The sequence below is a fragment of the Schistocerca nitens genome, chromosome 5, assembly GCF_023898315.1.
Source record: "Schistocerca nitens isolate TAMUIC-IGC-003100 chromosome 5, iqSchNite1.1, whole genome shotgun sequence".
Lineage (NCBI taxonomy): Eukaryota > Metazoa > Arthropoda > Insecta > Orthoptera > Acrididae > Schistocerca > Schistocerca nitens.
The window spans coordinates 328,431,856-328,456,177 of record NC_064618.1 but is presented as its reverse complement, the minus strand read 5'-3'; the positions used below and the strand labels follow the sequence as shown (position 1 = coordinate 328,456,177).

Sequence of the window (24,322 nt, the reverse complement as noted above, 5' to 3'; positions counted from 1 at the left end):
GTGATACTCAGCGACGAAGCCACCTTCCATTTATCGCCACAGTGTGAGAGTATGGGGCACTGGAAATCTCCATGAAATTGTCGGGCATGAACAAGATTCGACGAAGGTTAACGTTTCCCTTCCAGTCCCACAGACGATGCTCTATGGTCCGTTTTTCTTCTGTGAGAAGACTGTAAAGGAACCTCTTACCTTGATACGTTGCAGTTGTTGTTTGCACAACTGAGTTCTGATTCCGCGTAATTCATCGTCCAACAAGACAGGGCAGCCCATCACTGGAAAATCGATGTTCGTCGCTAGCTGAACGACGAACTTCCGCAGCTGACGATGGATGTTGTTACAGAAGGCACGGAACGAATTTACTGCCGATGGGACGTGTTGCACGTGAAGAGAGGGGCGGTCGTAAAGCATTTGGAGAGTGTAAAATGCAGACTTAGTGAGTTTACGGTTCTGTTCACGCACCAGTCATAGTTGTACATCTAGTACTTTGCAAAATATACAGCTTTGAAGATGAATGAATCATTTATAGTAGCCATGTACCACTGTGAGAATGATGCTGTTTCTTACTGACTTTACTTGTTCGACGTTGAGTACCTGTATCTACTAGCAAGCTCAACGAGCTATTTCTCTAGCAGACTAAGGTCAAACGGGGATCGCAGTTTTTGTTGCTATATTTGTCAATCACGTTTATCCTTCACAGTAGATAAGCTATGCCATTATGATGCTTCTATAATGATGGGTCACTGAGTGACTCGTCATTTTTACCGTGTATACTGACAGAATCTTGAGTGACATGAACCGCAGTTTTCTGTCTGTACACGGGTGTTGCTAGCACGCAGTACTCGTCTGCCTGCTTCTAGATGCACAGCTCAGTTCTTCTATGTGCAGAGCGACTAATGTGGCAGAAAGCGAGGAAAAGGACATGGTGCAACCATCTGATTACTTCATCTAACTTTCGTGTAGTTTGTTGAACTAGTGCCTAGCAATGTGGCACCTGACGCTACTTTCCAATGACACAGGGCCTCATGAAGATGTTGGCGAACGAGACGAACAGTGAGGAATTCGTGGAGACGCACAAGATGCTCTTCAATCCGTACGGACTGTACCAGGCTGGCTACATGGACAAGACGGTCCGTGGAGCGCTCGCCACCAACATCGCCAAGGCCGATGCCTACTTCAGCAAAGAGGTACGCTCGCCTCTTTACATAACCGTATTTGCTGTTCAGCGACCCTGCATATGAAATATCCCTGACGACTTCTCACTTCTGCTTTCTCTTCTTTTTTCTGTCCTGTGTGAATAGCGCCATATTCTTCCGTCTCTGTGGAAAACACTCAGCTCTTTTTTCTCCACACATCTGTCATTCAGTATATATAGGCCAGCAGCCAGGTTACGTTTTCCAAGATTCCCTAAAGATCTTAGACGCAGTGCTGCATTGCAATCGAAGATTTTCAAATTCTACAAATTCTGCTGAAATTGTTGATACACATTTTAATTTCCCGCAGCCTCCTTGACGATTAGACTTCCAGAAGCTCGCAGTGCTGTAACAAGATTTTGTGCTCGTTTAAAAGTCTGTGTTGGGCAACAGCAGATTTTTCTACATTTTCCAATCACAGTAATGGGACCACGTGTCAGAAGCCCCGAATAACAGCCTTTTGCAGGGCGAGACGCGCAGAAAGAGAATCAGTGAGGTTCTTGAGATACTGACGTTGATGTGAAGCCGTGGCGACTCCAGCGCCGTCACCAATTGCGTGAAGTTTATCGGTTGAGGATCCACTGTACGTACAGCTCAATGGAGGCAGTTCCACAGATTCTCTGTCGGCTTTCAATCTATGGAGTTTGGTGGCCAGATGAGTACGGTGAAGTCATCCTGGTGCTCCTCGAACCACGGACGTACACTGCAGGAGCTGTGTGTGTCGTTGCACTGTCGTGCTGGTAGATGCCATCGTGCCGAGGAGAAGCAAACTGGATGTAGGGGTGAACTTTCAGCCTGTGTGACATGCATACTTGTGTTGACCCATTGTGCCTTCCACCCAGGCAAAGCCGCTAAAACATTTCCCAGACCATAACTCTCCCTTCTCCAGCTTTTGTGTAGGCTGTCAGACGTTTCACGCCACACGCGCGAATGGAGCGTAAAACGTGATTCACCTGGAGAGGCCATCGGTCACCACCCATTGGACGTCTACTTACAGCACTGCTGTGGAAATTCGAGCCTTTGTCGTTGGTGAACAGCAGTCTGCGTAGATGCTTGAACCAGCAACGTTCGCTGAACGGTCTTTGAGGAGACACTGTTTGCAGTCCATTGGTTCATCTGGTTGGTCAGTTGCTCAACAGCTGCACGTCTGTTCCCCCATACACATCTCCCCAGCCGCCGTCAACCCCTGTCATCTGTGGCCCGTGGTGCACCACGGTTGCCTCGGTACCGGTTTTGGATAGCTCCATTTTGCCATATTCCGTTATATTTTATCCACGGCGGTGCGCAAACTGTTTAAAAACTTAGCCGTTTTTTGGTCAAAAGCCAACGAGCATACACTTTCGGACGTCAGATCAATCGATCCCTTTCCACATTATGACAACGACTGCACTGTTTTCAGTGTCCTTCTGACACGTTTTACATTCCGTCCACTGCTAGTGCTGTCACCTACACTCATACTCATAAATTAAGGATAATTGTAAAAGGTGGTGCCACACAACGTGGCACTGCACAAAACTGGCGCTAATAGCATAGGCACATAGGAAACACACACACCACAGATCTGTAAGTCCATGGTATTAGTGATAAGTTGAGACAACCGTCCCGAACCCAAGTGCTACAAAACGTCACAGTTTCCTGCGCATGCACCCCGACATCACTGTGCGATATGATAACCATGCACACGTACATAGGCCGCACAACGGGTTGGCGTACTCTGGATCAGGTGGTCGAGCAGCTGCTGGGGTATAGCATCCCATTCTTGCACCAGTGCCTGTCGGAGCTCCAGAAGTGTCCTAGGGTTGTGAAGACGTGCAGCGATACGTCGACCGAGAGCATCCAAGACGTGCTAGATGAGGTTTAGGTCTGGAGAAATGGAAGGACACTCCATTCGCCTGATTTCTTCTGTTTCAAGGTACTCCTCCACGATGGCAGCTCGGTGGGGCCGTGCGTTATCATCCATCAGGAGGGAGGTGGGACCCACTGCATCCATAAAAAGGCGGACATACTGGTGCAAAATGACGTCCCGATACACCTGAACTGTTACAGTTCCTCTGTCAAAGACATGGGGTGTACATGCACCCAAACATAATCCCATCCCACACCATCAAATCACGACCTCCATACAGGTCCCTTTCAAGGACATTAAGGGATTGGTATCTGGTTCCTGGTTCACGCCAGATGAAAACTCGGCGAGAATTACTATTCAGATCGTGAAAATAACCTGGGACCACTGTTCCAGTGAGCACGTACTCTCTTCTTGACACCAGGCTTTACGGGCGCTCCCTTGACCAGGTGTCAATGGAATGCACCTTGCAGATCTTTGGGCGAATAAACCATGTCTGTTCAGTCGTCTGTAGACTGTGTGCCTGGAGGCAATTGTTCCAGTGGCTGCGGTAAGGTCCCGAGCAAGGCTACCTGCAGTACTCCGTGACAGTCTGCGGGCACTGATGGTGAGATGTCGGTCTTCTTGTGGTGTTGTACACTGTGGATGTCCCGTACTGTAGCGCCTGGACACGTTTCATGTCTGCTGGAATCGTTGCCAAAATCTTGAGATGAGACTTTGTGGCACACGGAAGGCCCGTGCTACGACCTGCTGTGTTTGACCAGCCTCCAGTCGCCCTAGTATTCTACCCCTCAATACGTCATCAATATGTGTTCTTTGAGCCATTTTGAACACACAGTCGTCATTAGCACGTCTGAAAACGTCTGCACACTTACTAGCCGCACCGTACTCTGACATGCACCAACACACCTCTGCGTATGTGGACTGCTGCCAGCGCCACCGTGCGACGACTGCAGGTCAAATGCATCGCATGGTCACACCTCGCAGTGATTTAATCCCGCAAACCGCCCACCAGAGCGTTGTTTCACCATGTATCAGCATTATCCTTGATTTATGTGCATGAGTGTTCTTTCAGTGTGTGGTTGTTGCACGTTGTCGTCGAACATAGGCCACTCACATTAATGCGTCTGGACCGTGTACATTCCTGTATTCGATGTGCCGCTAATGTTTGGCACACGAATCGAATGGACTGCCTTATTTGGCTACTGCCATAAGGCCACAAAATATTATGTACAGATGGGTGGCTCTGGGGCTATTACAATTTTCACAGATGGCTATACCCCCTGTTTATGTAGGGTGGCCCAAGAGAAATACGACTGTTTCAGTTAGTAACCCTGGCGAGATGTATATGTGTTCGCACTATCTGCATCTAATCGGTTCCGTACGGTAAGTATACCGTTCAGTTCAGTATGGAACGTTGGCCAGCACAAGTGCACACTGAGGCAGTGGAGAAGTTCTATCGTGCCCACAGCTTTGCGGTTGTCCAACGCTCAATACGGCGTGGAAGAGACGGTCATTTCCGTTTTCCGGGCTAAAGCACAATATCCAGGTGGATAAAACAATAACGTAAGACGTGTTCTCTAACCAGTGTGAATGATAAGGGACCTGAAATAACACTACGAATGCCGGAAAATATCCGACGAGTTCTTGCAGCTCTGCAACGAAACCTAAGCGATCTATTCGTCGCCATTCCAGAAAATTACAAATCCGTCGTACGTCTCTGCGGAGGATTCTGGATTTAAAGTTTCATCCTTATAAGCTGCAAGTGCCTTAACAGGGAGATAAAGTGAGTAGGTGCAGTTTCTGTACAACTTTACTGGAAAGAACTGATGAGGACGACGCGTTTCTGATACATCTTGTGATGTGTGGTGAGGGAAAATTCATCTGAATGCGTTTGTCGATAAACAAAATTTTCGTTATTACTCGGACACAAACCTGCAACTTATTCATGAAAAGTCCCGTTGAAGCTCGTAGGCTGTCGTTTGGTGTTTTATTAGGCAGTCCGCTAAAATCGTTGGGTCGTATGTCCATTTTTTTTTTTTTTTTTTCGAAGACGATAACAGCAGGCAAGTGAGTGTCAGTTCCGAGTGGTATGCGGTCATGGTTAACGATTCTTCAATCCACAGCTCAAGGTTGTAAACGCAATGCAGTTTCAGCAAGAAGGGGCTACAACCTATCTTCTTCTTATTCTTGTTCTTCTTCTTCTGCACTTCAAGGTTCAGGCATTCGTGCGTGTTCCGTTTCCATTTTCCACTGCCACCTCGTTCTGGATCTTCATTTTTTTGACTGGTACGGCATGGCCTGACTTGGGATTCTGTCTACACTCATTCTTTGTAACTGATTCTTCACTCTTTTCATTAATGTTGTAAATATCTAGTTGACTCGTAATGTCTTCATTTCTTGTGTGATCTTACCTAGTAACAGCTCTAACTTTCCTGACAAAACCTCATTAATGCTGGATATTTTACTTTTATTGTGATTTTTAGGGATCCACACCTCACTTACATATAGTAATACAGGTGTAAACATAGTTTTATAAAATTATAATTTTTGTTTCTTCCGCATTTTGTTCTAAAATACTTTTTTTTTCATTCCTTTTATTAATCTTATTTTATAAATCCTTGCCTCTACCACTGCTAACGTCGCAACCTAAAAAATTAAAGTTATTATCTGGCATTGTCAGTGTAAAAAAGCTTAAAAGCTTACAAAATAGAAGTATCCGATGATTTGAAGATTGCAGTATAACTTTGCTGAAACTATTAATCAGTATATGTATCAACTGCGAGCTGGGCAATGAAACTTCCATTTTGTAAATCTTATTACTTTAAAAAATTAAAGTTGTAGACATGCTCAAGTGTTGCATTGTTTGTAATTGTTTTGAGCTACAGCCCATACTGCCCGTAATTCAGTGACCGCACCGAGGTGCCAATTTTCATATTGACTACTCTCACTGTTCTGTGATGTCCTATGGCCGGCGAGATCTTATCTTTCATACACAGATTTTTTTTCTTTCGGATAATCTCAAGCAAAAGCTTTCCCATGACGGCGACACGATACTGATGAGTTGAAAATCGCAATCGGCAAAGAACTGGAGGTCCTTCCTGAAGAAATGACTGAGAATATAATGAAAGACATTGGGACTGAAAGAAGCTATTCGTGTTACGTTTAAGAAGCAAAGTTGTGCTTGGGATTTCAAGCGGCAGTGTGTGTAAAACAGTTACCTACAAGCTATATCACAATATTAATGTGTGAACACAGAAAATTGAAGTACCAATTTTTAATATTGCAAAGACGCTAATGAAACTTATATAAAGTACCTTTCCATAGATGCGTACAAGACAAAAATCAAATGTGTACGTAGCCGTAGGATTGGGGGGAAGAAATGAAAGAGGAAGCCGCCTTGTAGAATTTTGCCCAGAGCATAACTTAATCATAGCTAACACTTGGTTCAAGAATCATAAAAGAAGGTTGTATACCTGGAAGAATCCTGGAGATACTATGAGATATCAGATAGATTATATAATGGTAAGACAGAGATTTAGGAACCAGGTTTTAAATTGTAAGACATTTCCAGGGGCAGATGTGGATTCTGGCCACAATCTATTGGTTATGAACTGCAGGTTGAAACTGAAGAAACTGCAAAAAGGTGGGAATTTAAGGAGATGGGACCTGGATAAACTGAAAGAACCAGAGGTTGTACAGAGTTTCAGGGAGAGCATAAGGGAACAATTGAGAGGAATGGGGGAAAGAAATACAATAGAAGAAGAATGGGTAGCTCTGAGGGATGAAGTAGTGAAGGCAGCAGAGGATCAAGTAGGTAAAAAGACGAGGGCTAATAGAAATCCTTGGGTAACAGAAGAAATATTGAATTTAATTGATGAAAGGAGAAAATATAAAAATGCAGTAAATGAAGCAGGCAAAAAGGAATACAAACGTCTCAAAAATGAGATCGACAGGAAGTGCAAAATGGCTAAGCAGATATGGCTAGAGGACAAATGTAAGGATGTAGAGGCTTGTCTCACTAGGGGTAAGATAGATACTGCCTACAGGAAAATTAAAGAGACCTTTGGAGAGAAGAGAACCACTTGTATGAATATCAAGAGCTCAGATGGCAACCCAGTTCTAAGCAAAGAAGGGAAGGCAGAAAGGTGGAAGGAGTATATAGAGGGTTTATACAAGGGCGATGTACTTGAGGACAATATTATGGAACTGGAAGAGGATGTAGATGAAGATGAAATGGGAGATAAGATACTGCGTGAAGAGTTTGACACAGCACTGAAAGACCTGAGTCGAAACAAGGCCCCGGAGTAGACAACATTCCATTAGAGCTACTGATGGCCTTGGGAGAGCCAGTCATGACAGAACTCTACCATCTGGTGAGCAAGATGTATGAGACAGGCGAAATACCCACAGACTTCAAGAAGAATATAATAATTCCAATCCCAAAGAAAGCAGGTGTTTACAGATGTGAAAATTACCGAACTATCGGTTTAATAAGTCACAGCTGCAAAATACTAACGCGAATTCTTTACAGACGAATGGAAAAACTGGTAGAAGCGGACCTCGGGGAAGATCAGTTTGGATTCCGTAGAAATGTTGGAACACGTGAGGCAATACTAACCTTACGACTTATCTTAGAAGAAAGATTAAGAAAAGGCAAACCTACGTTTCTAGCATTTGTAGACTTAGAGAAAGCTTTTGACAACGTTAACTGGAATACTCTCTTTCAATTTCTGAAGGTGGCAGGGGTAAAATACAGGGAGCGAAAGGCTATTTACAATTTGTACAGAAACCAGATGGCAGTTATAAGAATCGAGGGGCATGAAAGGGAAGCAGTGGTTGGGAAGCAGTAAAGGAAACAAAAGAAAAATTCGGAGTAGGTATTAAAATTCATGGAGAAGAAGTAAAAACTTTGAGGTTCGCTGATGACATTGTAATTCTGTCAGAGACAGCAAAGGACTTGGAAGAGCAGTTGAACGGAATGGACAGTGTCTTGAAAGGAGGATATAAGATGAACATCAACAAAAGCAAAACGAGGATAATGGAATGTAGTCAAATTAAATCGGGTGATGCTGAGGGGATTAGATTAGGAAATGAGACACTTAAAGTAGTAAAGGAGTTTTGCTATTTAGGGAGTAAAGTAACTGATGATGGTCGAAGTAGAGAGGATATAAAATGTAGACTGGCAATGGCAAGGAAATCGTTTCTGAAGAAGAGAAATTTGTTAACATCGAGTATAGATTTAAGTGTCAGGAAGTCGTTTCTGAAAGTATTTGTATGGAGTGTAGCCATGTATGGAAGTGAAACATGGACGATAAATAGTTTGGACAAGAAGAGAATAGAAGCTTTCGAAATGTGGTGCTACAGAAGAATGCTGAAGATAAGGTGGGTAGATCACGTAACTAATGAGGAGGTATTGAATAGGATTGGGGAGAAGAGAAGTTTGTGGCACAACTTGACTAGAAGAAGGGATCGGTTGGTAGGACATGTTTTGAGGCATCAAGGGATCACAAATTTAGCATTGGATGGCAGCGTGGAGGGTAAAAATCGTAGAGGGAGACCAAGAGATCAATACACTAAGCAGATTCAGAATGATGTAGGTTGCAGTAGGTACTGGGAGATGAAGAAGCTTGCACAGGATAGAGTAGCATGGAGAGCTGCATCAAACCAGTCTCAGGACTGAAGACCATAACAACAACAACGTAGCCGTTAAGAGAGGTAAAAGGAAGTACACATATACACATGAAAAAAGTTTCCCTCTGTATCTTACACTGCTACCAACTTCTATCCTACATAACAATCAGATACCGTGGTGGAAACGACACACGAAAGTAACGTTTCGTGATATCGCATTCCAGGCACGCTCATGTTTAAGTGTTGCAGATTGTTGATTAGCAGTAACATACGCATACCATGCAGCTACAACGTTGCTAGGTCGTTGATGTTGTCATGTTATCAGTGGAAAACGGAACATCGTAGTAACGAAGCCTTCTGGGGCAGTAGAGACTGTACGTAACGTTGTATACTGGCGTCCTTTTTTCGGTTACTTTCGGAACCAAAATGCATCTTCTATGTTTACGTAATAATGTTACTGGCTGCCAAGTGTTAACTAGAATCGCACAAAATAGCGAATTTTCGTTTCGCGTATAAATATGAGTTATTTCGATACTATTTTACCTTTCCAGTTTCAGAGACAACAATTCCCAATTACTCCTGCATTTACAGTTACTATTAATAAGTCACAGAGAAAAAACATTCAAAGAAGTCGGTATTTTATTAAGGCATCGTTTTTTATGCATGGTCAGTTATATTTTGCAAGAAGCAGAGTTCGATCTTCCAATGATTTGAAATTTTATAACTCTGAACCTAACGAACGAGGTCTTTTAACAAATGATGGAAGTACATTAAAGAAAAATATCGTTTATATTGAAGTTTTCTTTCCTTAAATTTTAAAATGACGTCATTATTCCATTACTTCTCCAATTTATGTTTTTAATTCTCCATGCTTGCTTTTCGTACTTTCTTACTTTTCCTCAAAGCGCTCAGGTAATAACTAAAAATCTACGTACGATTAAATTCCAGTTAATTATACAAAAAATTTCGACTTTCGTTACTTTATAAACACAACTGATCAAATTTCGAACACAGGCATTATTACAGTAATGGAAATCAGTATAAAGGGATGGATAATTGAACTAAAATCATCACTGTCGGTTGAAACAGTTGGGGACAATATATGCAATAGTATGAGATTTGGTATACATAAAAATGCAGTGAAAATGGTATCGCATTTTATGTCTGTAGTACAGTATGTAACGAAACATCGACGATTCAGATGGAAGAGCGTGAAACTCGACATAAAGGCTGTCGGCTCCGTACGGTGTTAGAGTGTGCGCAAGTGCCTTTGCTGCAGATACGAAACAGACACCATTACTGACAGCGCGTGTTGTGAACATAACCCACGATTGTGACAATGCCTCACGGAAAACTGTTATCATATAATGAAAAATTGGAAGTCTGGGGCGCACAAGGAAATAGCACTTTCTAACCGTCAAATCGCTAAAAGGGTGAACCGTTCAAGTACAGCGATTGATAATTTCAATAAATTGCGCACAAGATGTGGACAGAACGGAAAGTATGGGCTAAGTAGAATATTATCTGAGACATCGAAACGGTTAGTTTCGTGCAAGCCAAGGGCCACAGACTGTTTATTCTTCGCAACTTGTTGCTGATTTACAGTTGCCAGTAACTGACAGACGTGTACGACGAATTTTGTGACATTACAAACATCTACCATTCACGAAACTACTGCAGAAACCTGCACTAACATCCAAACGCAAACAAGCTAGATTGGAATTTGCTGAAAAACGTGTCACGAACTTGAGAATTGGATAAAGTGACATTCATTGGTGAAAAGAAATTGCATTTAGATGTCCGGTTGGATTTCAGTATAATTGGCATGATCTGAGAACACGGCAAGAGGTAAGAACGGGCGGAAATGTTGTTGGTGGAAACCATACGATTTTGGATTTGGGCAGCCTTTTGCACTAAATGCAAATCACGGATTTCTTGCATGAACGCTAGAATTAACCTTAATATGTTCACTGAGATGCTAGAGACGCAATGGATTAGCATGTACGAAGACATAGGGGACGAAATTTTGATGTTTCAACAAGATAATGCATCACTGTATGTTTCTGCTACAACCAAAAAGTGGTTTGAAGATAAAAATGTCGGTGTCTTGCCCTGGCCTGGGCTTAGACCGGCAACGAAACCCTTGGAAAAGCTTTGGGAAATATTTTCAAGGTTTGTTTTTCGCAATAGAACGCAATCTGAAGTCCCAAGTGAGTTGAAAAGGGCGATACGAGAATAGTGTGCAATAATTTCACTGCAAGAACCACCGACAGTAAGAAAATCAATGCCAAAGAGAATTTTTGATGTTAGGAAGAACGGAGGTTGGACAACGTACTAACAATGCTATAACACCACAGGACAGTGAGTGCCCTCGCACTTATTTCCTTCCAGGACGTGCAAACGCCTTATTTTGTTACTTGTGTTATGAAAAAGCTACGTAATTCTGTCATGATTGTTTATATCTTACATATATCTACTACTTCCCTAATAAATTCGATAATAATTCAAATTCTTCTGGGAATTATCCCGCGACATTGCTAAAAACTAACAACAATAATAAACTAAAACCGACCTCTCGGCCGAATTGCAACTGCATTCTTCCCTGAGGAAGGCCGCTGCAATTCGGCCGAAACGTCGGTTTTAGCTTATTATTGTTGTTAGTTTTTAGCAATGTCGCGGGATAATACCCAGAAGAATTTTAATCACTATGACACCGGCCGCGGAAGCCTGTTCTTAAATTCGATAATGTGTGCTTCATACATTGTACTTTCTTAGGAACCCTGCCTTTATACTGATTTTCACTACAGTAGTAGTTGTAAACGTACGCTAAAGCTACGTTTCCCTAGCTGCGGAAAATTTTCCGCAAAGCGCTGTGGAAAACACTCGAGAGACCGTGCTCCCCACTCGCAGAACGCAAACATAGCAAACCCTTTCCCTTGGTTTCGGTCAACGCAGCGCCGCTGCGGGCTCTACCTGCGGGAAACGCTTGCGCAGTTCGGGAGGAGTCTACTCTGCACGTCGCAGCGACTTGCTTGATTGGAGAAGTGGGGGAGTCGAACTGAGCCGCAGCTACTACCAGGACACAGCTGCAGTATTTGTTTCGCGCACTCGGGCAGCAAGAGAATACGTAATTCTTCAGATCTAAAAAAAAATGGAACTGAGCACTATGGGACTTAAGTTCTGAGGTCATCAGTCGCCTAGAACTTTGAACTAATTAAACCTAACTAACCTAAGGACATCACACACATCCATGCACGAGGCAGGATTCGAACCTGCGACCGGAGCGGTCGCTCGGCTCCAGACTGTAGCGCTTAGAACCGCACGGCCACCCGGCCGGCATGGGACTTAACATCTGAGGTCATCAGCCCCCTAGAACTTAGAACTACTTAAACCTAACTAACCTAAGGACATCACACACATCCGTGCCCGAGGCAGGATTCAAACCTGCGACCGTAGTAGTCGCGCAGCTCCGGACTGAAGCGCCTAGAACCGCTCGGCCACCGCGGCCGGCTCTTCAGGTCTAATTATCGAAACATTCACCAGAAATGTCAGCTGACCGCTTCTCTGACTCAAAGGATAAGCAACTTACCGAGCTCGTATACGAGCAGCATATTTTGCGGAACATGGCTGACGTTGAGTTGAAAGACTAATAACAAAAGGGGCTGATTTGGGCAGATATCGGAAGAAAAATGAATGAAGCACGAAAGAAGAAATGTCTTTGATTGTGTCAAATGTAATACATTTGTAAATATATTTGTACTGAACCTTTAATCACAGTATTATGAGTTAGATGTTGTTGTTATTTTGATCAGAACTGTGAATGACGATTAAAATTCTGCCCGTTGAAGTAAATCAGTGAATCCGCTCCCTACTGTGAATCCCTCAGCTTTGGCGTAACAGCCGACACCTGCCAACGGTATTACATTGTCCTCGAGCAGTTCATTAAATTCTGATTCGTCTGCGTAAGGCAAAATGAACTGGCATATCCACGTATCGTCAAGCAACTTTTTTGTTACTAAAATCTTATACGCTCGTTCTTCTTCACGATGTAAGGACGTTTGTGTGCCTGCTTTGCACTTCCTGGGTACTGTTCCCCATAATATGCAGTCTTCACCACGCCCGGGTTCCCGGGTTCGATTCCCGGCGGGGTCAGGGATTTTCTCTGCCTCGTGATGACTGGGTGTTGTGTGATGTCCTTAGGTTAGTTAGGTTTAAGTAATTCTTAGTTCTAGGGGACTGATTACCATAGATGTTAATTCCCATAGTGCTCAGAGCCATTTGAACCATTTTTTGCAGTCTTCAAAAATGGTTCAGATGCCTCTAAGCACTATGGAACTTAACATCTGAGGTGATTAGCCCCATGGACTTAGAACTACTTAAACCAAACTAACCTAAGGACATCACACATATGCGTGTCCGAATCAGGATTCGAACCTGCGCCCGTAGCAGCAGCGCGGTTCCGGACTGAAGCGCCTAGAGCCGCTCGGTCATAGCGGCCGGCTTGCAGGCTTCCTCCCGTTCCCTAACTTACATGTACTTTTAGAGTACCAAAATTAACAGGTTTTTATACCGATCACTGCGCTGCATGCTTTGCCTTTACTGCCTCCGCTACTACGGTTGCGCCGCACTGCACTGCACTTGTAGTAGCAAAACGCTCTTGGCAGCGCGCTGCAACTGACGTAGCGCCAATGAACCAGATACTACTGCTCCCGTCTAGGAGAAATTGCAACACCCACCGACTTCTAACAAACTGTAAAAATAAATTCAAACTTTTCCGAAAGTTTTTCTCGCTTTGACGCCCCACCGAAAGTGTAAAAAGAAAAAGTTTATCGCTTACTACATTTCGGATGTTGGTTTGCTAAAAATTCCGCATCATACGTGACATTTTAATTTATTACTTCTCTATTAGTGAGTCTATTGGTGAGAAAGTTTGCATATGTTGTTGACATGTACTTCTGAAGCCAGCTATAAAATTATGTAACAGCCACTGTTAATGAAATCCACCAACAGACGTGTATCTTGAAATGTTATTTAATTTTGAAGGCTACCAGTTTCAGCATTTCACTATGCCATCATCAGGTCCCATATACATCCCTCCAATTAAACGAAAATGTCATATAGAGCCATAAATATCTGGAAGTCGTGAATTCAGTGGTTACACTAGCGCTTTATTCGAAGACTTGATAGCAACTCAAGCCTGAAACTGGCATAGTAAAATACTGAAACTGGTAGCCTTCAAAATAAAAGAAAATAACGTCTTAAGATACATGGCTGTTAGTGAATTTCATTGACATTGACAGTTACTTAACCAGCCGATGTCCCCTGTCCACCAAGGACCAACACAGACTGAATAAAATTATGTTCTTATACGACAAACCGTAGCGTGAAAAGTCACCTTTTCTTAAAAGCTTAAATATTTCTCTATTTCAATAGCACAAGATTTTGATTGAATAAAAGTGGTGTCAGAAGGTAGTTCTCGCAACACCCTATATTGTACAGTGGTCAAATTATACGAGGGTCACTCCAAAAGAAATGCACACTATTTTTTTTAAATCCATCTTTTATTCTAAATGTTTGAAAGTTTTACAGTGTGTAGATACATCCTTTAGGAACAATATTTTCATTTCTACAAAATATTTCCATCCCTCTCAACTGCCTTACGCCATCTTGCAAAGAGCACCTGTATACCCGCACGGTAAAATTCTGGACCAACCTGTTGGAGTCACTGTTTGGCAGCGTGCACAAGGGAGTCATCATCTTCAAACCTTGTTCCACGAAGAGAGTCTTTCAGTTTCTCAAAGAGGTGATAGTCACATGGAGCCAGGTCAGGACTGTAAGGCGGGTGTTTCAGTGTTGTCCATCCGAGTTTTGTGATCGCTTCCATGGTTTTTTGACTGACATGTGGCCGTGCATTGTCGTGCAACAGCAAAACATCCTGCTTTTGCCGATGTGGTCGAACACGATTCAGTCGATCTTGAAGTTTCTTCAGTGTCGTCACATACGCATCAGAATTTATGGTGGTTCCACTTGGCATGATGTCCACAAACAAGAGTCCTTCGGAATCGAAAAACACCGTAGCCATAACTTTTCCTCCAGAAGGTGTGGCTTTGAATTTTTTTTTTCTTGGGTGAATTTACATGATTCCACTCCATTGATTGCCTCTTCGTCTCTGGTGAAAAATGATGGAGCCATGTTTCATCACCTGTCACAATTCTTCCAAGAAATTCATCTCCACCATTCTCGTACTGTTCCAAAAGTTGGCTGAATACCGTTTTTCTTGTTCTTTGTGAGGCACTGTCAACATCCTGGGAACTCAACTGGCAGCAACCTTTTCTAACGCCAACACTTTCAGTATTCTGCAAACGCTTCCTTCCCCTATCCCAACGTAGCGTGACAATTCGTTCACTGTGATGCGTCTGTCAGCAGTCACCAATTCGTTAACTCTCTGCACATAGTCTGGAGTGTCTGCAGTACGAGGCCTGCAGCTGCGAGGACAATCCTCAATATTGCCGTGCCCGCTTTCATCACGTAACCTGCTTTCCTGTACTGTGATCGACAGCAGCATCTCCATACGCCTTTCTCAACCTCTTGTGGATGTTTCTCAGTGTCTCGTTTTCATAGCACAGGAATTCTATGACAGCACTTTGCTTCTGACGAACGTCAAGTGTAGCAGCCATCTTGAAGACATGCTGTGACGGTGCCACTCACGGAAACAGGTTCAGCTCAGTTTCAAAACAAGCGGGAAGGATGTACCTACACACTGTAAAACTTTCACACATGCAGAATGAAAACTGTATTTTTACAAAAATAGTGTGCATTTCTTTTGGAGTGACCCTCTTAAAAAACACCAGGTTCATTTTTTGTTTTGGCACATACCGCCCCACGCCTAGGAAAACATATCACGCGGCGTCCTGCAGCCCGCATCGTACAGTGAAAGACGCAAACGTGTTCCACAGCAGGCTGCGATGTATTTCCGCAACTAGGGAAACGTAGCTTAAGCCTCGTAATAATGAGCTGAAAGTGTGCAACGTCCCCTTACAAAAATTAATGAATTACTGTGCTGATAAACCTCTTACATTATTTGCTTTTCAAACAGCTGAGCAAAACTGAACGTACTCAGACATTACTCTCTTTACTTATTCTGATCATCACTAAACTGACACACAATATTTTTAGCGCAACGCAATCTGACTTTTAATAATCCCTACAAAAGAATGGCCCTGACTAACAATAACCTATACCTTTCATGAATCACTTACCTCACAAAAATCTTCATTACTCGAACCACTGCAATACAGCGAGCGCCAACACTGCCAGCTAAATAAAAGATTCTAACTACTGAAGTCACTAACTACTGATAGGCATACTTAGCAAATGAAAGATTTTGATAAAGAACAAAAAATATATTTACCTTAATAATGTTCAAAAGTAATAATATATATATATATCAGTTCATGACATCCAGTCTTACAAATTTACTGTCTCTGATGGACACACGTCAAGATCATCCGCTCTCAAAGCTCCGCCATCTCTCTCCCCACATCCACCACTGCTGGCGGCTCACCTCCAACTGCGCAACGCTACGCGCTGTTAACAGCCAACTGCCCAACGCTACAATAGCGACTGTTCCAACAATGCCAACCAGCCACAGACTGCACACATCACTGCCAGTGATTTCCGTATAGAGCGCTACGTGGCGTTACCAGCATAAAAACCTAAACAGCCTACTTATAAGTGCACTACTTCCTCGTATTACATTACTGTATTTGGAATGTGGTGGGAGAGGGTTAGCGTTGCGGATTGCCCCGTCGTGGTTGCAGCTGACGCAGAAGCTGTTCGCGCAAGGCAACGCGACGGCGCCGGCGCGCCACGGCCTGGACCTCGTATCGCTCAACATCCAGCGCGGCCGCGACCACGGCCTGCCGGGCTACCCGGCGTGGCGCGAGTTCTGCGGCTTCCCGAAGCCCCTCGACTTCTCCGACCTGGCCGGCGTCATCGACCCGGACAGCATCAGCAGGCTCTCCGCGCTGTACAAGTAGGGGCCAGCCATTGCTTCCAGCTTACTACACTCGCCGTCAGGTGCTGCCGATCTGAGTTTCACGGAGTGCCGCCGTTGTCGTTGCAGGACCGTGGGCGACGTGGACCTGTACACGGGCATGCTGTCCGAGATCCCGCTGGACGGCTCGCTGCTGGGGCCCACCGCCACCTGCCTCATCACGGACCAGTTCATTCGCCTCAAGCAGGGCGACCGCTACTGGTACGAGACCTCGCAGCAGCCGCAGGCCTTCACACCTGGTAAGCTCCTCCTGTCGCCAAGCGTGTAAGACGAGAGGTTTTGCTTCAGCTTAAATACTACCCAAAAAAATCTCTACGGGGATTATTATACTGAAGAGCCAAAGAAACTGGTACACCTGCCCAATAATGTGTAGGGCCCCCGCGAGCACGCGGAAGTGCCGCAGAACGACATGGCAAGCACTCGACTAATGTCTCGAGTAGTTCTGGAGGGAACTGACACCATAAATCTTGTAGGGCTGTCCATAAATCCGTAAGAGTACGAAGAGGTGGAGATCGCTTCTGAACAGCACGTTGCAAGGCAGCCCAGATATGCTCAATAATGAAATTTCCTGGCAGATTAAAACTGTGTGCCGGACCGAGACTCGAATTCGAGACCTTTGCCTTTCGCGGGCAAGTGCTCTACCATCTGAGCTACCCAAGCAGGGCTCACACCCCGTCCTCACAGCTTTACTTCTGCCAGTACCTCATATCCTACCTTCCGGCACACAGTTTTAATCTGCCAGGAAGTTTCATATCAGCGCACACTCCGCTGCAAAGTGAAAATCTCATTCTGCAAACATCCCCCAGGCTGTGGCTAAGCCATGTCTCCGCAGAATCCTTTCTTTCAAAAGTGCTAGTTCTGCAAGGTTCGCAGGAGAGCTTCTGTAAAGTTTGGAAGGTAGGAGACGAGGTAATGGCAGAAGTAAAGCTGTGAGCATGGGGCGTGAGTCGTACTTGGGTAAGCCGGCCGCGGTGGTCTCGCGGTTCTAGGCGCGCAGTCCGGAACCGTGCGACTGCTACGGTCGCAGATTCGAATCCTGCCTCGGGCATGGATGTGTGTGATGTCCTTAGGTTAGTTAGGTTTAAGTAGTTCTAAGTTCTAGGGGACTAATGACCACAGCAGTTGAGTCCCATAGTGCTCAGAGCCAGTTTCGCACTTGGGTACCTTAGATGGTAGAGCACTTGCCCTCGGAAGGCAAAGGTCCAGAGTTCGAGTCTCGGTCCACCACACAGTTTTAATCTGCCAGGAAGTTTCATATCAGCGCACACTCCGCTGCAGAGTGAAAATCTCATTATGCTCAATAATGTTCATGTCTGTGGAGTTTGGTAGTCAGAAGAATGTTCCTGGAGCCACTCTGTAGCAATTCTGAAAGTGTGGGGTGTCGAATTGTCCTGCTGGAATTGCCCAAGGCCGTCGTAGTACACAATGGACATGAATGGATGTAGGTGATCAGACAGGATACTTACGTACGTGTCACCTTTCAGACTCGTATCTAGATGTATCAGGGGTCCCATATCACTCCAACTGCACACGCTCAACACTATTAGAGAGCCTTCGCCAGCTTGAACAGTCCCCAGCTGACATGCATGGTCCATGGATTCATGATGTTGCCCCCACACCCGTACACGTCCATCCGGGTGATGCAATCTGAAACGAGACTCTTCCGAACATGCAACATGTTTCTAGTTATCAACAGTTCAATGTCGGTGTTGATGGGCCCAGGCGAGGCGTAAATCTTTGTGTCGTGCAGTTATCAAGGGTACACAAGTGGGCCTTCGGCTCCGAAAGCCCATATCGATGATGTTTCGTTGAATCGTTCGCACGCTGTGCACTTCTTGATGGCCCAACATTGAAATCTGTAGCAATTTGCGGAAGGGTTGCACTTCTGTCACACTGAACGATTCTCTTCAGTCGTCGTTGGTCCCGTTCTTGCAGCATCTTTTTCCGGCCGCAGCGATGTCGGAGATTTGATGTTTTACCAGATTCCTGATTTTCACGGTACGCTCGTGAAATGGTTGTGCGGGAAAATCCTCACTTCATCCCTACCTCGTAGATGCTGTGTCCCATTGCCCGTGCGCCGACTATTACACCACGTTCAAACTCTCTTAAATATTGAAAACCTGTCATTGTAACAACAGTAACCAATCTCACAACTGCGACAGAGACTTATTGTCTTATATAGGCGTTGCCGATCGCAGCGCCGTACTCTGCCTGTTACATACATATCTCTCTGTCTGAATACGCATTCCTATACCAGTTTCTTTCGTGCTTCAGTGTACATACCAGTTGTCAAAAATGTGAGATTTATCTAACACGACATATCTCCGAAGTATATTATCATATTATTAAATTCTGCAAAATAGGGAAACACCAATCTCTACTTTAAAACCAACACACATGTACAAGGTGCGGCACTTAAATCAGGACAAAGCAAACTTTTTTAAAAAACCAAATTGATTAAAACAAAATACAAATGAAAATTCTCTTACATATAATTAGCGACATCTTCCAAGAGTAACATTACTTGATGTAAACGCCTTCAGCCGCAATGACCGCCTCCGATCTCGTTCTGAAACGATCGCACGCACTCTTTAAAACAGCACTGTCCGCATTCGCGAATGCTGCTGCTATAGTGGCGCGTAGAGATTCGACATTAGGGTACCTCGTCTCATTAGTAACTCTTTCGATTATGCTATTCGGGGGCCAGAACTCCTTTGACCAGAACGTGTCAACGTTATCCGAGAGCCAGTTTTGGACTCAGTGGCTCGTATGAGCCGGCGCACAGTCCTGCTGAAAGACCTATTCCCTCCCAGAGGCCACAGTTACCATCCACGGTTACACGGCATTCGTCAAAACTTGCAGATACAATTCTTTTTTGACACTTTGTCCATTTTCAAAGGAATGTGGTGGAATTATATCACCCTCTCTGGACACAACACCTACGACGTGAACCATAGACTTCTCCGTAGCATTATATTTGGCCACGATATCGTAAACAGTTCATCTTGGGTACCCGAAGACTCGAACTACACTTTGTGATCAAAAGTATCCGGACGCCTGGCTGAAAATTACTTACAGGTTAGTGGCGCCCTCTATCTGTAATTCTGGAATTCAATGTGGTGCTGGGCCACCCTTATCCCTGATGACAGCTTGCACTCTCGCTGGCAGTCAGGTGCTGCAAGGTTTGTTGGGGAATGGCAGCCCACTGTTCACGGAATTCTGCACTGAGAAGAGGTATCAATGTCTGTCGTTGAGGCTTGGCACGAAAGCGAAGTTGCAAAACATCCCTACGGTGTTCTGTAGGATTCAGAACAGGACTCTGTGCAGGCCAGTCCATTACAGGGCTGTTACTGTCATGTAACCACTCCGCCACTGCTGTGCATTATGAACAGGTGCTCGGTCGTGTTGAAAGATGCAATCGCCATCTCCGAATGGTTCTTCAACAGTAGGAAGCAAGAAGGTGCTCAAAACATCAATGTAGGCCTGTGCTGTGATAGTACCACGCAAAACAACAAGGGGTGCAAGCCCTCTCCATGTATTACGTTGTGTACGTGGCACAAAAATAATGCAATGGTGTAAATGATTACGTAATCATGTACACTCTTGTAATGATTTTGTGCCACATACACACAGGAATGCGATGTACTATTAAGTAATCATATACACTTCTATTGTTTTTGTGCCACGCACACAACGAAATACGATGTACAGGAGACAGGTAAAAGAATGTAAACACCTCTACTTACATGGGAGTGTTGGAGCCCCGTTTACCCGTAATACAGCTGCGAGTCTTCTTGGACTACTGACACATGATTGTATAGTCTCTAGTGGAATTTTATGCCACTCTTCGGTCAGAAATCTGCTCCGGAGTCTGCGCTCCAATACCGCCCACAAGGGTTCGATAGTGTTCAAATCCGGGGACTGTGCTGGTCAGGGAAAACGCTGCAGTTCAGTTGCATGCTCTTCATACCTTGATTATACTCTCCTGGCTGTGTGTATGGGTGCATTATCATCCTGAAATATGGCATCATTGTTTGGGAACAACTTTTGAATCGTGGGGTGCACCTGACTACCTAAAATATTCACATACTTGTTGGCTGTAACACGACCTTTGAGAGTAGCGATGGGGCCAGCAGTATACCACGATACGGCTGCCCACACCATCACACTTCCACCTCCGTGCTTTACCGTTGGAATCAACCAATCAGGATTGTAGGCTTCTTTTCGCGTTCTCCAGATGAAAACACGGCCCGATGTAGGAAACATCGAAAAAATTGACTCATCGGACCATATGATGTGTTGCCATCGATCAGCCGTCCAAGATTCATGCTCCTGACACCATGTTTAACGCTTCTTTGCGTTGGTTGTCATCACTAATGGTTTCGGTTCGCAGCTCGTCCATTATCATTCGCTTTATGGAGTTCTCGTCGGACAGCATCGATAGATACAGAGTCTCGAAGATGGCTCCTGAGCTCTGCAGTCACATTAGCCGCCGTAGTTTTGTGCTGTTTTGACACAATTCGTGGTAGCGTACGACGATCTCTGTCATTTAGTTTTGATCTGCACCCACTATTACGTTTACACGACGATGTCTTTCCATGTTTTATGTAGGCTGTCATGACTGTTGAAACAACTGCTCTCGGAACATTCAATACATTGGCTGTCATGTTTACTGACGCTGCAGCTGATCGGGCCCCCAATCTGCGGGATTAGCCGAGCGGTCTAGGGCGCTGCAGTCATGGATTGTGTGGCTGGTCCCGGCGGAGGTTCGAGTCCTCCCTCGGGCATGGGTGTATGTGTTTGTCCTTAGGATAATTTAGGTTAAGTAGCGTGTAAGCTTAGGGACTGATGACCTTAGCAGTTAAGTCCCATAAGATTTCACACACACACACACACACACACACACACAAGCTGCCTTCTTTGGAACTCTATTAGGTCTTTCACTGCACGTCGACCTCGGCCTCCGAATGCAAGTACGAAGTGTGCGCTACTCGTAAACAACCTGCACCGATGCCTAGTCCGTACTGAACACACACAGTCCAGCACGACAGGTGCCTTACCTGCGTTGTTGCTCGTCATATTCAACCATCCCATTACTACCACTGTTAACATTATTCTGCCGTTTCGTATATCCGTCCACGTGTACCAGAGATGTATTACAATGTGAAATGACTCTGGAATTTTAAGATACACACATCAAGAAAAATTTGCATCACCTCGGTTTCGAAAGTCCCGGAACCTGTACAGAAAATGGAAATGAGATCAACATAAAAATCATTTCCGCCCTTTTTATTACTCATGAAAACCACACAATGCATGTTGTACAACCATACAGTGAGACCTTCAGGGATGGTAGACCAGATTGCTGTACACACCGGTACCTCTGATACCCAGTAGCACGTCCTCTTGCATTGATGCATGCCTGTATTCCTGTATTTATCGTGGCATACCATCCACAACTTCATCAAGGCACTGTTGGTCCAGATTGTCCCACACGTCAACGGCGGTTTGGCGTAGGTCCCTCAGAGTGGTTGGTGGGTCACGTCGTCCATAAACAGCCCTTTTCAATCTAGCCCAGGCATGTTCGACAGGGTTCATGTCTGGAGAACGTGTTGGCCACTCTAATCGAGCGATGTCGTTATCCTGAAGGAGGTCATTCAGAACATGTGCGCGATGGGGGTGCAAATTGTCGTTCATGAAGACGAATGCCTTGCCAATAGGCCACCGATGTGGTTACACAATCGGTTGGGGGATGGCATTCACGTGTCGTACAGCCGTTACGGCGCCTTCCGTGACCACCAGCGGCGTGCGTCGGCCCCACATAATGTCACCCCAAAAGAGCAGGGGACATGCACCTTGCTGCACTCGCTGGACAGTTGTCTAAGTCGTTCAGCCTGACCAGGTTGCCTCCAAACACGTCTCCGACGATTGTCTGGATGAAGGCATATGTGACACTCATTGGTGAAGAGAACGAGATGCCAATCCTGAGCAGTCCATTCGCCACGTTATTGGGCCCATCTGTACCGCGCTGCATTGTGTTGTGGCTGCAAAGATGGACCTGGCTGCAAAGATGGACCTCGCCATGGACGTCGGAAGTGAAGTTGCGCATCATGCAGCCTATTGCGCACAGTTTGAGTAGTAACACGACGTCCTGTGGCTCCACGAAAAGCATTATTCAATACGGTGGCTCTGTTGTCACGGTTCCTCCGAGCCATAACCCGTAGGTAGCGGTCATACACTACAGTAGTATCATTTGAGCGGCCTGAACGCGACGTGTCATTGACGGTTCCTGTCTCTCTGTATCTCCTCCATGTCCGAAGAACATCGCTTTGGTTCACTCCGAGACGCCTGGACACTTCCCATGTTGAGTGCCCTTCCTGGCACAAAGTAACAATGCGGACGCGATCAAACCGCCGTACTGACCGTCTAGGAACGGTTGAACTAAGGACAACACGAGCCATGTACTTCCTTTCTGATGGAATAACCGGAACTGATCGGCTGTCGGACCCCCTCCGTCTAATGGGCGCTGCTCTTGCATGGTTGTGTACATCTTTGGGTGGGTTTGGTTCAAATGGCTCTGAGCACTATGGAACTATACTTCTGAGGTCATCAATCCCCCAGAACTTACAACTATTTAAACCTAGCTAACGTAAGGACACCACACACATCCATGCCTGAGGCAGGATTCGAACCTGCGACCGTAGCAGTCGCGCGGTTCCAGACTGTAGCTCCTAGAACCTCTCGGCCACACCTGCCGGAAGGCGGGTTTAGTGACATCTTTGAACAGTCAAAGGGACTATGTCTGTGATACAATATCCACAGTCAACGTCTGTCTCCAGGGGTTCTTGGAACCGGGGTGATGCAAAACGTTTTTTGATATGTGAATGTGCTTGAAAATGACCCACAATTGAAACGTACCAATTGCACAGATAATAAAGATAATGCTGTCTATTTGGGCGATGTTTTCTTCTCATAAAAAATGCAACTTTGGTGAATCTCAGCATGTACTGGTTGATCAAAAAGTCTGTATAAATTTGAAAACTTAATAAACCACAGAATAATGTAGATAGAGAGGTAAAAATTGACACACATGCTTGGAATGACATGGGATTTTATTAGAACCAAAAAAAAAAGTTCACAAAACGTTCGACAGATGACGCTAACCGCTACCGTGACGTGTGAGAGGTACGCCGATATGTTACAGAATCGCATCATCCCCAGCCTGGCTGATAAACACCTGCTGGAACGTACGATGTTTATGTAGGATGGTACTCCACCCCATATTGCTAGACGCATGAAACATCTCTTGCGCGCGTCGTTTGGTGATGATCGTGTGCTCAGCCGCCACTTTCGTCATGCTTGGCCTCCCACGTCCCCAGACCTCAGTCCGTGCGATTATTGGCTTTGTGGTTACCTGAAGTCGCAAGTGTATCTTGATGGACCGACATCTCTAGGGATGCTGAAAGACAACAATGCCTCACCGTAACTCCGGACATGCTTTACAGTGCTGTTCACAACATTATTCCTCGACCACAGGTATTGCTGAGTAATGATGGTGGACATATTGAGCATTTCCTGTAAAGAACATCATCTTTGCTT

General features: G+C 45.0%; 1 protein-coding gene across 2 annotated transcripts in view; it reads left to right on the top strand.

Moving 5' to 3' along the window:
• LOC126260862 (uncharacterized) overlaps positions 1 to 24,322 on the top strand; it is a 224,370-nt gene that overhangs the window by 183,212 nt on the left and 16,836 nt on the right. The window contains exons 12-14 of one of the 2 annotated variants that reach the window (XM_049958275.1): positions 1,017 to 1,184; positions 16,488 to 16,702; positions 16,793 to 16,962. In XM_049958275.1, coding sequence (XP_049814232.1) covers positions 1,017 to 1,184; positions 16,488 to 16,702; positions 16,793 to 16,962 — 553 coding nt within the window. The remainder of the gene's footprint in view (positions 1 to 1,016; positions 1,185 to 16,487; positions 16,703 to 16,792; positions 16,963 to 24,322) is intronic. The other variant, XM_049958277.1, reaches the window with a different exon arrangement.